Below are 18183 nucleotides of genomic sequence, written 5' to 3' on the forward strand. Positions count from 1 at the left end.
ACAATCAGAAAATTAATCTTAACATTTTCATAAGAAAAATATTAGGAGACACTTCAGGATTTGGGGTTGTGACTGTCAGAGGCTTAAAGGGGTGGACCAGTAAGCCAGTGGAAGGCCTTGATCAGATGACCAAAACCTCCAGTGGCAGGTCATCATCTGACTAAGACCTGCATCAGGAAACACTTGTCCAGTGGGCAAAATGTGAGTTGCTCAGGAGATAAGACTTATAAATAACCAAAGTTTAATATTGTAACAATAATACCGAAGTGGCTACAGAGTGTCAAAACACTGGGTTAAGGCCACTTGGGAGAAAGGATTAACTGTTTCAGACGAGACAATGTGACTTAATACCATGTGGTGGAAGGCTGGGCCAGACTAACTTGTATATGCTGTAAATACTTATCCATTGAATATATAATTATTTTTACAGACCAGTGTTTTAAATGACCTATTCTGAAAGGAGGGATAAGTTTTCTGAAATTGAGATGGTCTAACCATGAATGCAAGTATTCCCTTGGACTTTACAAGGCATTAATAAGCTACCCTACACCAGAGCATATAGTAAGAACTGTACCACTAAAGCTAAAAAAAAAGGGACAACAGTGTAACAACTGTCAACAAATTTTGGTGAGAATAACAAAAATTTTTGGAGATTAATGCATTGAGAAAGTCTAGGGAACGAATGTATTTAAGTTCAAAACAGAAGAGAGTTATTAGATGGGGAGTTGAAGGTATCAGATAGATCAAGGGAATATTTTGAGGACTATTAAATGTTGAAGAGAGAGAGCAGTTGTGACTTCATGCATAGGACAGGGAGGTATAACATCTTTCAAGAGCGAAGAAGAACCAATTGTCTGTGTGGGGGAAGCGCATGAGGCTGTGAGTAAAATGAAATGAGGGTAAAGTGGATGGGATCAAGGGAATAAAGTTTTGGAATGCTTGGTATTTTAATTTAATAAATGTATAAAAGAGGGGAAGGTACCTAGAGACTAACAGAGTGCATGCATAGTTCTTTTGTATAAAGGCAAAGGGAACAAGTGTATAAAAATTATAGGTGAATAAGCCTATTGAGTATATCTGGTAAGGTGTATGGTAGTTATAACTGAAAGAATTAAGGGTAAGATAGAATGCAAGATCACAGATGACCAAGGAGGCTTTAGGAAGGGTAGTGGGTGTATAGGCCAAATGTTCACAGTGAAGGATATCAGCGAACAGTATTTAGATAAGGGCAAAGAAGTTTTCTTTGCATTTAAGGATTTGGAAAAGGCATATGATAGGGTGGATAGGGGAGTAATATGGCAGATGTTGCAAGTGTATGAAATAGGTGGTAGGTTACTTAAAGCAGTAAGAGTTTTTACGAGGATAGTGAGGCTCAGGTTATGGTACGTAGGAGAGAGGGAGACTACTTTCAAGAAAAATAAGGTCTCAGATGTGTGATGTTACAATGGTTGTTTAACATACTTATTGATGGGGTTGTAAGAGAAGTGAATGCTAGGGTTTTGGGATGAGGTGTGGGATTAAACAATAATTGAACACAAAGTGGGAGTTATCACAGTTGCTTTTTGCCAATGACACTGTGCTTCTGGGAAAATCTGAAGAGAAGTTGCAAAGATTGGTGGACAAATCTGGAGGGTATGTAAAAGGAAATTATAAAAGAACATATGAAAGGGCAAGATGATGAGGATAACAAAACATTTAAATACTGAAAGACTGAATATCAGATTGGAAGCAGGGATTATGGAGGGAGTGAATGTGTTCAGATATTTGGGAATGAACTTGTCAGCAGATGGGACTATGAAAGATGAGGTGAACCATAGAACTGATGAGGAGAAAATGGCGAGTGGTGTACTGAGGCATCAGGGAAGACAAGGAATGTTATCCATGGAGACAAAAATGAGAATGTATGAAAATATAATGGTACCAACCCTCTTACATGGATGTGAAACATAGGTGGAGGCAATGGAGATGTCATGTTTTAGGGCAATGCGTGGTGTGAATATTATGTAGAGAATTCATAGTTTGGAGATTAGGAGGAGGTGCAAGGTTACTAAAAGTATTATCCAGAGGGCTGAAGAGGGGTTGAGGTGGTTTGGACAGTGAGAGAGGAAGGAGAAAACTAGGATGACTTGGAGAGTGCATAAATCTGTAGTGGAGGGAAGGCAGGGTAGGAAAGGATGAAGGGAAGGGGTAAAGGAGTTTTTGCATGAGGGCCTTGGACATCCAACAGACGAGTGTGAGTGTGTTAGACAGGAGTGGAGGCAAGTGGCTTTTATGACTTCAAAGTGCTGTTAGACTGTGTCAAATTTATGAAGGATTCGGGGAAACCAGCTAACTTGAGTCCTGGAGGTGGAAAGTACAGTGCCTGCACGCTAAAGGAGGGGTGGGAATATTTGCAGTTTTGAGCTGTAGTATCTGCATGCCAGACAGTTTTGGAGTAAATGGTGTAAGAGTTTCTTCTTTTCTTAGGTCACCCTACCTCAGTGGAAGATGGCTGGTTTGTTGAAAGAATATTACACATATATTATATATATGTATGTAATATATATACATGTATGTAATATATATATATATATATATATATATATATATATATATATATATATATATATATATATATATATATATATATATATATATATATATATATATATATATATATATATATATATACACACACATACATACATATGCAAAACAACCACTCTGAAAGAATAGAGAAATTCCAAGCGCTTTCGTGACTACTCACATCATCAAGTTCCTTGATAATGTGAGTAGTCACGAAAGCGCTTGGAATTTCTCTATTCTTTCAGAGTAGTTGTTTTGCATATTCTGAAATCACCTGTTTACTGTGATCTTATTGCATATATATACATATATATACATATATATACATATATATACATATATATACATATACATACATACATACATACATACATACATACATATCAATAACAACACTGCGATTACCCAAAGATTTGAACCCATGCTGCTTTGGCCCATCTTATGGTGAGCAAAAACCCATGATGCTCTAACCCACAGGACCACGCAATCCTGCATGGTCCTGTGGGTTTGAGTGCCATGGGCTTTCACTCACCATGAGGTAGGCCAAAGCAGTATAGGTTCGAATCGCTGGTTAGTTGGTGTTGTTAATCAATACCACTTGTTCGTGGTCACAATAATATATATATATATATATATATATATATATATATATATATATATATATATATATATATATATATATATATATATATATATATATATATATATAAATATATATATATATATAACGAATCATTATATACATATATGTATATATATATATATTAGGGCCCCGCTTTATGGCGTTTCACCTTATGGCATTCCGCTAATACGATGTCAAATTATGACCAAAATTTGCTATACCGCAAGCGGTCTTTTAAATACGGCGCATCCCACCCGGTTTCTTTACATTCTTCATGACCACATGTAATATGTCTGGAAACTTTCCAAATTTCAAATGTTTTAAAGTTATTGCGTATTTTATATATACTCTGATAATTATAATTGTATACCTGTACCTAAATATACTTACACACTGTGCTGGTGTGCAGGTACACATTAAAATTGGTAGGTGTAGCCCAGGCGGGCTACACCTACCGGCTACCTACACTGACTTCATACAAATAAATACTACTCACCTTTCTTCCTACACATATTTTAAGGTGAATAATGAGCGTACTGTATGTGTATTTTAACTCTCTGGGCTGTTTTAAATATCATATATTAAGTATGAGACGGGGAGCCAGTGCTACGTACACCTGACTTCCTACAAATAAGTACTACTCACCTCTCTCCCTACATTAAGATTACAAATACTCTAAGTAATAAATGTACTGTGTATGCATTTTACTTTTTGTGTTTTTAATGCCTAGTTCAATTAATAACTTAATATAAGTTAGTGTAAACTTGTTGTCTGGCATTTATATGAATTTATAAATGGAAAATATGGTGTTCTGCTTTCCGGCGATGTCTGCTTTCTGGCAATAGCCTGGAACCTAACCCGCCGTATAAGTGGGGCCCTACTGTATACACACACGTGTATGATGTATATACACACAGACAGACAGTATATGCATACACATATACATGAAGATGCTCCAACCACTGATTACAGAATATATGTAGTATATATGCAATTACAACAAGATAATTTCATTCATTACATGGTCCATTTAGTGTCAATGACATAATACAAATGCAGAAAGAGAGAGAGAAAGCCTGATGATGTGCCACTAATAATTCCATTGAAGCATCATTCTGTAAACTTGTCCCATCTCATGTGCATGCTCATCAACTCATTCCTATCACTAAACACTGGCTACGAGTCCCTACCAACGCATACCATTATGCAAAGAAACGAAAACACAGATACCATTTCCTTTTGATTTTACCTATAATAAAAACAAAATAAAATCAAATAAAATACAAAACATACATGATGGAGCAGCAGCACAGCTAAATGAAACGATCCCAAGCATGGGTGCCCACATAAAGAATCTAAAGAGGCAGCAACTGATTATAAATAAATTATAAAAAACCCAAGTCAATGCAGGAAAGAGGAAGTGGGAGGTGAGCACTGACTTACGTCAAACAGCAAAGTTGTTCCTCTTGCAACCTTAGGTCCTTTAGAAAACTGTAGAAAAAAGATGGCAGAGATTAACTGCAGGCATGTAACCAAGTCAAACCTGGCCAGCATAAGGTAAGTAACTGCAGACATGTAACCAAGGCAAACCTGGCCAGCATTAAGCATGGGCAAATCTTAGGACTTTCCATTGAGGTTAAATACCAAAAAAATAGGTCAACTGAAAAAACTGCCTTACTTAATAAAAAAAATCTTAATATTGCTGCAAAGTTAACAAAAATGTACAAAAATATAATACTTAATTATAAGCATAAATAAATTTGTTTGTAATGTTTTGCTACAACTAAAAAGTTTAGGCTATATACAGATGTTTATTTTCCATCAATAGAAGGTTGTAAACTATGATGTTATTATATTATTACTACTGTACAGTACAAACCTCAATTTAACAGAGTTCAGAAATACAAGACAAAATCTGAAGAGTCAGTTGATTCAAAAACAAAGAACACAGACTATTGGCTAGGCAACTGTCCATTATTTTTACGGTCAAGGCAAGAGAATCTAATTTCTAAAGGCTGCAATTACCATTACCACCCACCCGCTTCCTAAAATTACTCCATTAAATAGAGGATTTACCGTACAGTATTCATGAATTAAAATAAGTGTAAATGCTATGGGCTATATAACCAAGTTCACAATTAATTGATAATAAGGGCATCCCAGGCTTTGTTAAATGTGCTCCAGACCCGTGACTGCTGTACTAATCTGAATTAATACTTAATTCTTCATTAAATAAATAAGTAAATAATAACTGCTGTTACCGAATAAGTAAATAAACAAATAATTACTGTAACTAAATAAATACCAGTATTGAAAAGTAAATAAATGAATAGAAGTTGTGGACTTGTCACCTTCATGCTGGGTAATTATCTTAAGTTTCACCTCCATCACAAAGTCAAAATATCGTAAGTGGAACCATCACAAGTTGAGGAACACCTATATGAGCATCTTCATTGTGTGTTACAATCCACACTGATAGCATATCAGTGAATTTGTATCACATATAGGAAATTATTGGTATAGAGGAAGTATCTGGGTACGAGAGGGTATAAAATACTGACAAGAGTGAGGTAAAACCTGTCTTATTTCACAACTGTGGTTTTCTGTGGTTCTATGTAGGACTGCAGAAGCCATTCATGGCAAAATATTTCCTCAATAAAATATTCTAACATTGCACATGTCTGTCTGTCTTTTTTTTAACACACCGGCCATCTCTCACTGAGGCAGAGAGACCCAAAAAAGAAGAAATGTTAAGTTTTTATTCATTTTACATTCAGTAATTTATACAGGAGAAGGGGTTACTAACCTCTTGCTCCTGGGATTTTAGTCACCTCTTACAACACGCATGGCTTACAGAGGAAGGATTCTGTTCCACTTCCCCATGGAGAATATGTGTCTTATTTCACAATAAAGAAGGGGGCACTGCATCAAACCGAATTTTCCTAAATCAAAACTACATAAAGTGATGGATAAATAATTTTTATGAGTATCTTAGAAGTACCGTCAAAAAGTCGTTAAATTATCATAGGTAATGTAGTTTTTTATTTAACATCATTAATAGCTTTTATCCAACAACTGAATATTTCTAGGAAGCCTGGAGTTTTCTTGCCTGTTGTCATATTGTGCACAATATTATCTCCAGCAACACTAGAATTTCCAACAAATCTCCTTAAAATTCAAATTACTTTTTTCTGTGATACAGAGATGATGTAGTTTACACATAAAACATTGTTGGGTACAAAAGAGAGCCACTAATATGCAATGCATTTCAGGATAACTAATACTAATGTTAAAAGACATCTTAAGAATTTTACTCTGCATGTGACCCGCCACAGCCTGCTAACACGCAGGTTCCTATTTTTATTGAAAATACTAGTAACATTCCAATTTTTCAAGCCTCTGAATAATTTTTTTTTTTTTAAAAAATACTCACAAAGCAAAATAAATTATAGGGTGATATTAAGATTTCTAATATTTACCAAAATCATGTAGCCAGAATTCACATTAAAAGTATCACTGGATTATGCAAACTCACTATTATACAACTTGCCATTTCTGTGGGTAATTTTGTATGAGCAAAATACAGTTGCTGTATTCAGTGTGGTTCAAAAGAAACTAAAGATTTTTTATGTAGATTTAAGTATTAATGGAATAACTAAGTTTTAGTACAGGTGTCATTAGTCTGGAACCCATCTATTGCATAACCTAAGAAGCACCTGAAGATTAAGTGTTGAACTTTGATGTCTTAAGAGTTAACACCACAAGCAGAATTAATACAACAAATTCTGCTTGAAAATAAAATCTTTCTTTCAATGCACCAGCCATATCCCACCAAGGCGGGGTGGCCCAAAAGGAAAAATGAAAGTTTCTCCTTTTAAATTTAGTAATATATACAGGAGAAGGGGTTACTAGCCTCTTGCTCCCAGCATTTTAGTTGCTTCTTACGACACGCATGGCTTACAGAGGAAGAATTGTTCCACTTAAACAAGAACAAGAACTAGTAAGACAAATGTAAGAAAACCCAGAAGGGTGTGTATATATATGCTTGTACATGCATATGCAGTGTGACCTAAATGTAAGTAGAAGTAGCAAGACGTACCTGAAATCTTGCATGTTTATGAGACAGAAAAAAGACACCAACAATCCTACCATCATGTAAAACAATTATAGGCTTTCGTTTTACGCTCACTTGGCAGAACGGTAGTACCTCCTTGGGTGGTTGCTGTTTACCAACCTACTACCTAGGAAAATAAAATATAATTTTTAAACTCCAAAAACTTCCCTGATATGTGACGTACATTCATGGACAAAAATATGTTTACATGGTAAGACTTGAGAATTGTTAGAATACAACTCACTAATGCAGTAATAAAAGACACGTGAGTGACAGCTTCCTACATGACTGTAACACAAATTTTGACCATGACTGTTCCTAAAGGTGTTAGTATTTTTATTTTCAGAATTAGAATTTTATTTATAAAAAATACAGCACTTCCGGTATGCGCTGTGTTAACAAATACCGTATTCAGTGCTTACGAGTTTCAGATAAATTATAAAATATGATAACATAAACCCCAAAGACTGGACTAATCCACCTGATATCTGTCTAGCAGGTCATCATATAATTAAGACTTACATCGGGTGATACCCCCTAACAAATAAATTAACACAAAATTTTCTGATACCTTGTGGAATCAAACCTCCCATAACTTAGTAGCAAAGCAGGTTTTCTGAGTGACAGGGTGATCATCAGGCTGTTGGTGCTTCTTGCTGCAGTCCAAAGGACAACAACACTCTTGAAACAAGACCTGAAGCCAGATTTCATTGCTACCTGCCTGGTCAAACAGGCTGTTGCTGCTAGTAATCCACAGGGTTACACATCTATCATAATTTGGATGATCTACCATTTATTGCAGAAAATGGAACAGTTTTCTTTTGAAAATCTCTCTCAATGTTCTAGAACTATTTCTTAGTGATGGTAAAAGGCTGAAGTCTTGGAAAATAGATACAGAGAATGATGTGGGAAAAGAAAGGATCACCTTAGTTGCCATAAACAACCAGATTAAAAAAGGTAATTGCAAAACAACCTCATTCTACTGTAAGAAACTACCGACAGGTTGAAAGAAAAAAAATAGATAATACAGTAAGTCAAGTCCAGATAATTTCAATATTAAAGATCAAGTAATAGGATATAACCATACTGAACAATATGAGAAAAACAAAACAGGCCAATACACCCTTCATTCAGGTCATATATATGAAACAACTGCTGGAAAGTGTTAGAATACAAGAAAAAATCAGAAGCAACCATAAAACTAAATAACAAAAGACAATATTTTTGGGGAGAAAGAGGATACTACCCTCCTGACTGATGCTATCTTTAACTTAGTAACCCCTTAACTGTGGCATACCCAGAATAAAAATTCCTATATGTGAGGCAAGATTTTAAAAAATATATATTTTTCTTACAGAATGAAAAATTATTTTTATGAATCAAATAAGACTAAAATGAGTGGCATCTGATCAAAACTTATGATTTCATAGTGTGCTGAACTGAAAATATGAGCTAGCAATACAGGGGACCCCTGGTTTACGATATTTCATTCCAGAAGTATGTTCAGGTGCCAGTACTGACCGAATTTGTTCCAAAGGAATATTGTGAATTAGATTAGTCCATTTCAGATCCCCAAACATACACATACAAACACACTTACATAAATACACTTACATAATTGGTTGCACTGGGAGCTGATCGTAAACCGGGGATCCACTGTATTTGTTTCACAATTTATTAATGCCAAGTTATGATTGCTTTCCAGTTTTTTAATGTTTAATGTACTATGCATGCTAGTTTCTTATATTAAATGTGTTTCAAGATGTTCTAGCACTTCAAACATAGAAAAATGCTGCACTTGGAATATACAGTATAAACTGGTGAAACAATTTGTTTTTGTTTATTCTTTTGTTTTACTACTTTGATCTTCTAACACTACATACAAGGAATACTTGTATATTATAGTTGTTTCAAAACATGGAAATAAGTCACATTGTTTGACTATATTAGGTTGTCCTGGGTTAAATCTATTTAGTGTACTTTGTGGCTTTGTGGCTGAATTCCACTGTTAGTATTATGAAACTGAAATAAATCTGGAATGAATATATGTCTATGCCACTTACACACACTCTTTGCTGGAAGAGAAGCATGGTGGTGGAACAACAGCTCCTAATTTCATTGTTTACCTATGCTAATTAGGCATACTAGTATGTCGGATACAGTCATCACCTGTATAGTTAACAATGATACACTATGAGGGCCCTCCTGGCCTTAGATTTTTTCAAAGGTATGAAAAGATTGTAGAGGTCAAAAATATTGGCAGGTGGCAGATTGGAAAGTATGAAAAACTGTAAAATTGTGCATACTAGTACACTGGACACACAACTGTCAGTTGTGTACTAGAACACTGGACACAGTCTGGCAGAAACAGAATAGGGGGAAAAAAAAAGTAATTTTGATAAAAGGATAATTAAGCTATGTAAATTAAAATCCAAAAATACCAATACAGGGAGGCCCCGCTTATACAACAGGTTAAGTTCCGGGCTACTGCTGTAAAGCAAAAATCACTGTAAAGTGAAACACAGCCTTTTTTCACTTTCAAATTCATATAAAAGCCTAAATTACTAAAAAAGAGAAGAAGAAAAACTTTATAAAACTGGGTTGCTTAAATGTGCGTGGATGTAGTGCGGATGACAAGAAACAGATGATTGCTGATGTTATGAATGAAAAGAAGTTGGATGTCCTGGCCCTAAGCGAAACAAAGCTGAAGGGGGTAGGAGAGTTTCAGTGGGGGGAAATAAATGGGATTAAATCTGGAGTATCTGAGAGAGTTAGAGCAAAGGAAGGGGTAGCAGTAATGTTAAATGATCAGTTATGGAAGGAGAAAAGAGAATATGAATGTGTAAATTCAAGAATTATGTGGATTAAAGTAAAGGTTGGATGCGAGAAGTGGGTCATAATAAGCGTGTATGCACCTGGAGAAGAGAGGAATGCAGAGGAGAGAGAGAGATTTTGGGAGATGTTAAGTGAATGTATAGGAGCCTTTGAACCAAGTGAGAGAGTAATTGTGGTAGGGGACTTGAATGCTAAAGTAGGAGAAACTTTTAGAGAGGGTGTGGTAGGTAAGTTTGGGGTGCCAGGTGTAAATGATAATGGGAGCCCTTTGATTGAACTTTGTATAGAAAGGGGTTTAGTTATAGGTAATACATATTTTAAGAAAAAGAGGATAAATAAGTATACACGATATGATGTAGGGCGAAATGACAGTAGTTTGTTGGATTATGTATTGGTAGATAAAAGACTGTTGAGTAGACTTCAGGATGTACATGTTTATAGAGGGGCCACAGATATATCAGATCACTTTCTAGTTGTAGCTACACTGAGAGTAAAAGGTAGATGGGATACAAGGAGAATAGAAGCATCAGGGAAGAGAGAGGTGAAGGTTTATAAACTAAAAGAGGAGGCAGTTAGGGTAAGATATAAACAGCTATTGGAGGATAGATGGGCTAATGAGAGCATAGGCAATGGGGTCGAAGAGGTATGGGGTAGGTTTAAAAATGTAGTGTTAGAGTGTTCAGCAGAAGTTTGTGGTTACAGGAAAGTGGGTGCAGGAGGGAAGAGGAGCGATTGGTGGAATGATGATGTAAAGAGAGTAGTAAGGGAGAAAAAGTTAGCATATGAGAAGTTTTTACAAAGTAGAAGTGATGCAAGGAGGGAAGAGTATATGGAGAAAAAGAGAGAAGTTAAGAGAGTGGTGAAGCAATGTAAAAAGAGAGCAAATGAGAGAGTGGGTGAGATGTTATCAACAAATTTTGTTGAAAATAAGAAAAAGTTTTGGAGTGAGATTAACAAGTTAAGAAAGCCTAGAGAACAAATGGATTTGTCAGTTAAAAATAGGAGAGGAGAGTTATTAAATGGAGAGTTAGAGGTATTGGGAAGATGGAAGGAATATTTTGAGGAATTGTTAAATGTTGATGAAGATAGGGAAGCTGTGATTTCGTGTATAGGGCAAGGAGGAATAACATCTTGTAGGAGTGAGGAAGAGCCAGTTGTGAGTGTGGGGGAAGTTCGTGAGGCAGTAGGTAAAATGAAAGGGGGTAAGGCAGCCGGGATTGATGGGATAAAGATAGAAATGTTAAAAGCAGGTGGGGATATAGTTTTGGAGTGGTTGGTGCAATTATTTAATAAATGTATGGAAGAGGGTAAGGTACCTAGGGATTGGCAGAGAGCATGCATAGTTCCTTTGTATAAAGGCAAAGGGGATAAAAGAGAGTGCAAAAATTATAGGGGGATAAGTCTGTTGAGTGTACCTGGTAAAGTGTATGGTAGAGTTATAATTGAAAGAATTAAGAGTAAGACGGAGAATAGGATAGCAGATGAACAAGGAGGCTTTAGGAAAGGTAGGGGGTGTGTGGACCAGGTGTTTACAGTGAAACATATAAGTGAACAGTATTTAGATAAGGCTAAAGAGGTCTTTGTGGCATTTATGGATTTGGAAAAGGCGTATGACAGGGTGGATAGGGGGGCAATGTGGCAGATGTTGCAAGTGTATGGTGTAGGAGGTAGGTTACTGAAAGCAGTGAAGAGTTTTTACGAGGATAGTGAGGCTCAAGTTAGAGTATGTAGGAAAGAGGGAAATTTTTTCCCAGTAAAAGTAGGCCTTAGACAAGGATGTGTGATGTCACCGTGGTTGTTTAATATATTTATAGATGGGGTTGTAAGAGAAGTAAATGCGAGGGTCTTGGCAAGAGGCGTGGAGTTAAAAGATAAAGAATCACACACAAAGTGGGAGTTGTCACAGCTGCTCTTTGCTGATGACACTGTGCTCTTGGGAGATTCTGAAGAGAAGTTGCAGAGATTGGTGGATGAATTTGGTAGGGTGTGCAAAAGAAGAAAATTAAAGGTGAATACAGGAAAGAGTAAGGTTATGAGGATAACAAAAAGATTAGGTGATGAAAGATTGAATATCAGATTGGAGGGAGAGAGTATGGAGGAGGTGAACGTATTCAGATATTTGGGAGTGGACGTGTCAGCGGATGGGTCTATGAAAGATGAGGTGAATCATAGAATTGATGAGGGAAAAAGAGTGAGTGGTGCACTTAGGAGTCTGTGGAGACAAAGAACTTTGTCCTTGGAGGCAAAGAGGGGAATGTATGAGAGTATAGTTTTACCAACGCTCTTATATGGGTGTGAAGCGTGGGTGATGAATGTTGCAGCGAGGAGAAGGCTGGAGGCAGTGGAGATGTCATGTCTGAGGGCAATGTGTGGTGTGAATATAATGCAGAGAATTCGTAGTTTGGAAGTTAGGAGGAGGTGCGGGATTACCAAAACTGTTGTCCAGAGGGCTGAGGAAGGGTTGTTGAGGTGGTTCGGACATGTAGAGAGAATGGAGCAAAACAGAATGACTTCAAGAGTGTATCAGTCTGTAGTGGAAGGAAGGCGGGGTAGGGGTCAGCCTAGGAAGGGTTGGAGGGAGGGGGTAAAGGAGGTTTTGTGTGCGAGGGGCTTGGACTTCCAGCAGGCATGCGTGAGCGTGTTTGATAGGAGTGAATGGAGACAAATGGTTTTTAATACTTGACGTGCTGTTGGAGTGTGAGCAAAGTAACATTTATGAAGGGATTCAGGGAAACCGGCAGGCCGGACTTGAGTCCTGGAGATGGGAAGTACAGTGCCTGCACTCTGAAGGAGGGGTGTTAATGTTGCAGTTTAAAAACTGTAGTGTAAAGCACCCTTCTGGCAAGACAGTGATGGAGTGAATGATGGTGAAAGTTTTTCTTTTTCGGGCCACCCTGCCTTGGTGGGAATCGGCCGGTGTGATAATAAAAAAAATAAAAAAAAAAATAAAAGCCTGAGAACATGCTTACACTATCATATATTAAGTGAGCAGTAGAGGTTGCATACACAGTACATACATCACATAACCTTAAAAAAATTTCATCCTTTGCTCATAGTGAGTGGTGAGTATATTTATTGTAGGAAGCTTGAATAAATGAAGAAAGGGTATAACTGAAAAACCGTTGTAGTGAACTGCCGTAAAGTGAAGCTCTGTAAAATGAGGCCTGCCTGTACAGTGCTAGTCATTGCATTATTCAGTTATGAAAATCAAAGGCCTGCCATACAGGGGGGGAGGGGGGTGTCTTTTTTCATCAGTGCATTATGCTGGGTAGCAGCCTTTAGCATGGCATCATGGCCTGCTGCCACACCTCCCCAGTGACTCCTCAGTGCCCATGTAGCTGCCGTTGTGAAAGGAAGTGTTGCACTTCTGTCTCTCATGTGCCCCATCTTTTGTCCAGTGTTCCCTTTGGTTTTGGAGCTATACATGTTTGATTATGGATAAAAGGAAGTCTTTAACACCTGAAACTATAGCTCAAATCATAGGGCTTCACAAGCTGGGCACCAGATGAAAGAAATAGAGAAGAATGTTGGTGTGTGTGTGAGTGTTGTGTGAGGAACTGGGTGCAGCATTTCAAGGCTGGTGGCAGTGTCGAGTTACTGTCTGCCAAACCTCAATCTGGCCCCTCAAAGAAGACATCTGTTCGTACCTCAACTGTGTTAAAGAAACAGTTAGAGAGTACACCTAAGATAACTGCTAGAGAACTGAAAGAAAAGAACTGCCATCTTCTCTCAGAGTTGTCTGTAAGAACTGTTAATAGATGTGTGTCAGAACTGGGATACACTGGTCACCAACAGGTTAAGAAACCGATCCTTTTCAGTGAACTCCTCAACAGTGATCTGAAGTACTGGGAAGTGATGAAGCAACCTTCACCGTCACCTGTAACCATGGGGGGACATGTGTACTGGCCCAGAGGTAGTGATCCGCTAGACCCATGCTACACCTGTGGGACCACCAAATACCCAGACTCGCTCATGGTTTGGGGGTGTTTCAGTGCTCAGTGTTGGTGAACTCATTGTGCTTCCCAAAAGCCAGTATATGAACAGTATAATTACCTAGAGTTATTGTGTAACAATTTACCTGAGGCATTTGACAAGTGTGGGGCTACGGTTTTTATGCAGGACGCTACATCGTGTCATACTGCCAAATCTGTAGTTCAGTGGCTAAAGACTGTGAAGTGAGGTTCTTTAATAACTGGCCAGGCAATTCCCCAGACCTGAACCTATTGAGAACCTCTGATCAGTAGTGAAACGAAGTTTACTGGGCAAGGATCTCAGTTCCATCCCGCAGCTGGAGGCTGCTCTACATGAGGCATGGGATAATATACCTCCCCAAACCCTCAAGAATTTGTGTGAGAGTCTTCCTACATGGCTGTGGGATTAAGCATAAAGGACGCAGCACCAAGTATTAAAACCTCAGTAAGTGTGCAAATGTATACATTATAATCTTTCATGGTATGTATTTGTGTTTTGGTATGTGTGTGGGGGAAAGGCAGCATAATGCTGTGACTAGCACTGTATGTGTGCCATGAAAGTTCTCTGCACATTCTCCAGGTCAGCAATTTTGCCTGCCATGAAGGGGGCAGTTAGTGTACAGCAGTATTCCAGCCTAGAGAGAACAAGCGATATGAAGAGAATCATCATGGGCTTTGTATCTATAGTTTTGAAGGTTCTCATTATCCATCCCATCATTTTCTAGCAGATGAGGTAGATACATTGTTGTGGTCTTTAAAGGTGAGATCCTCTGACATCATCACTCTCAGATCTTTCACATTAGTTTTTTGCTCAATTCTGTGGTTAGAATTTGTTTTATACTCTGATAAGTTTTAATTTCCTCAAGTTGTCCATATCGAAACAGTTGAAATTTCTCTTCATTGAACTTCATATTGTTTTCTGCGGCCCATTTAAAGATTTAGTTGATGTCTGCTTGGAGTCTTGCAGTGTCTTCAATGGAGGACACCATCATGGCAATTCAAGTTTCATCCGCAAAGGAAAACACGGAGCTATGGCTTTCATCTCTATCAATGTCAGATATGAGGATGAGGAACAGGATGGGAGCAAGTACTATGCCTTGTGGAACAGAGCTTTTCACTGTAGCTGTATCAGACATATACACACATCTACACATACATGGACTGCGTGGTCCCGTGGGTTAGAGCGTCATGTGTGATTTTTGCTCACGAGGTGGGCCAAAACGACTGGGGTTCGAATCCTCAGCTAGTCGCAGTGTTGTTATTGATTAATACTACTCATTCGTGGTTATAATAATATACATATATATATGTATAAGCAGAAGAAGCCATATGCACATTCATGATTTGTCAAGAGCTATACAATGTTGCAAGTCTAGCAACAGATAAGAGAGGGAAGTTCTCTCAGAGGCAAGGTAGCAGCATGCCAGTATGGATCCATACCACTGTAGGGTCACCTGCTAGTCAACCACACCTCCAATCATTAATCTAACATTAAAAGAAGCGTTTTCCTTATGATGTCCTTGAAAGCTTTGCATATTTTTGGCCCAGAGTATTTAGATGATGAAATTAACAAGATATCTGATATAGCCACAAAACTGAAATATCCCAGGGATTTTGATGATAAAGTATTACTGACAATCAAGAAAACTTTCTACAGGACTGAAGCTAGGGAAGTACCTTCCAGGAAAAAAACACTGGTTTTGCCTTAAAATGAGAATCTGGCTAGCCTATGTGATGCTTTAAAAAAGCTTAATATACATTTTGCCTTCAAGAACAGTGGAACAGTGAAGAAGATGTTAGTTAAGAATGCACCATCCAATATAGTTGGTGTTTACACGGTCCCATGTACACAAGGCTCTCATTCATATGTCAGGCAGAGTAAATCACTAGAAAACAGACTAGCCTAATATCAGCACTTGATTAGGATGGCTAGGAAGCTGAATGCAATCTCTAAACACGTTTGTGCCTAGCAATCTTCTGCTGGGGTGGGATGTAGCTCAGGTCAGGATTTTTTTTATACAGGCAGGCCCTGCTTTACAGAGCTTTGCTTTACAGAGCTTTGCTTTACAGAGCTTCACTACTACAGCTGTTTTCAGTTATACCCATTCTTCATTTATTCAGACTTCCTACAATAAATATATTCACCACTCACTAGCTTTACAGAGCTTTGCTTTACAGAGCTTTGCTTTACAGAGCTTTGCTTTACAGAGCTTTGCTTTACAGAGCTTCACTACTACAGCTGTTTTCAGTTATACCCATTCTTCATTTATTCAGACTTCCTACAATAAATATATTCACCACTCACTATAAGCTCAAGTTGAAAATATTTTAAGGTAAGTAATGTGTGTACTGTATATGCATTTTCTAGGCTTAGCTCTATTGTTCATTTTATATATAATAGTGTAAATATATTATCAGGGTGTTATGTGCATCTGAAAGTGAAAAAAATGCTATGATTCACTTTATGCAACCCTCCTGTACTGTGCACACTCACTATACAAACCCATTCTGTCATATCTAGGCCAAACTTTACTACTCACAACTTACTTGAGGGTCCCTCACATAGATCTACATGAGGGACTCTGGCATCAATGACACTGATCAAAGTGACTGACAGTAAAAGGGGTTAAGAGTACTGCAGCAAGCTGTGTAAAATCTATATTACCAGAATGGAAAGTTAATCACTTTTCCATTCAGTCAGTTTTTTGTTTACCCCATGTACATGTGAACAATGAAAATGAAAATAACAAATTTATTTCCAGTAAATACAGCATGTGACTTCTATAAGAGCAGGTGACATGCTTACTGATTCAGAGGAAACCCCCCAGTTACGCAGAACATTTTGGGTAGCCTTTACCTCTTCAGGGTCCAGACCCCCAATCTGAAAATTCCCCACACGATCCAAGAAATTTAAAAAAAAAAAAAAAAAAAAAAAAAATCTTATGAAATGGTAAAGAATTTTTTTTCTGAAGGTAATAAAACAAAAAGTATGAAATTTGGCCAAAAACTGATGAAATTACGCTCTCACGAATTTTGCTGAGTCAATGACATTTATGCATCAATGATTTTGCCTGGCACTAAAATGACATTGTCTTTGTTCATTAGTTATGTTTCCAGGCTTTACATAAGAATTCCATTTTGATTTTTTATTCACACAAATAATTTTTATTCACACAAAAAGTAAAAGAGTTACTGTTATGCAATACTGTAATAAATGTATAAATAATATCAGCACATTCGTGAATGCATATTAAACCCACCAGTTGATGTGTATTGGACACATGAAGTTTATTTTTGTCATTATGCACTGCATGCTGCAGGAGTTGTTGTATGTGGTGCACACTTACTGCATTGACCCATTCTCTCGTATCTATGCCCAAATTTACCACTGACAGCTTATATGAGTGAGCTGAGCTCAGAACTACAGCACGCACCCTGGCTTCAAAGCCGTAGAACTACAGCAAAGACCCTCAAAGGGCTAAGATTATTTCAATACAACGGTAAACAGTTTAGAACATTTTAACATTTCATGTAACACATTAGTATAACATTAGCAATGGCTAATACTGTAGTGGAATAATATTTTGGTTATTATATATGGTAGGTTCCCTCTAGCATCTGCCTCAGACACTACTCACAACTACAACACTATATGACAGAGCCAGGAGAGCAACAGATAACAGGGTAAGATAGTGGACTATGCTCTTCACAGAACCCTCCACACACATTGATTTTTCATATTTCAAAACTTTCATACTACTGACGTTTACTTAACAGCCTAGAAACCAGAGAAAATGCTAGTTAACTGAAAAATACATTACACAAATCACATTATCCACAGAAACCCTTGTTAGTACCCAAGATGCAGACCTGGACAACAATATCTTTGATATACCTTAGAAGAGTTTCGAGACTTTCACTACTCTCAGAGCCCGGCTATGGGCCAAGGTCATCTGGTGCTTGCCTTGTCAACCAGGCTGTTGCTGCTGGAGGCCCCCTGCGCCACATATCCGTCACAGCCTGGTTGATCTGGCACCTGGTGAAGATACTTGTCCAGTTTCCTCTTGAAGACTTCT

General features: G+C 37.6%; 1 protein-coding gene across 18 annotated transcripts in view; it reads right to left on the reverse strand.

Annotated features, from left to right (window-relative positions):
• The window catches only part of l(1)G0196 (inositol hexakisphosphate and diphosphoinositol-pentakisphosphate kinase), a 1071245-nt gene that overhangs the window by 497815 nt on the left and 555247 nt on the right, over window positions 1-18183 (reverse strand). For 17 of the 18 annotated variants that reach the window (XM_070103279.1, XM_070103273.1, XM_070103280.1 and 14 more), the window contains one exon: window positions 4631-4678. The exons of the other annotated variant lie outside the window; for it this stretch is intronic. In XM_070103279.1, the coding sequence (XP_069959380.1) occupies window positions 4631-4678 (48 nt within the window). The remainder of the gene's footprint in view (window positions 1-4630; window positions 4679-18183) is intronic. 18 annotated transcript variants of the gene reach the window in all.

The sequence above is a fragment of the Cherax quadricarinatus genome, chromosome 85 (genome assembly GCF_038502225.1).
Source record: "Cherax quadricarinatus isolate ZL_2023a chromosome 85, ASM3850222v1, whole genome shotgun sequence".
Lineage (NCBI taxonomy): Eukaryota > Metazoa > Arthropoda > Malacostraca > Decapoda > Parastacidae > Cherax > Cherax quadricarinatus.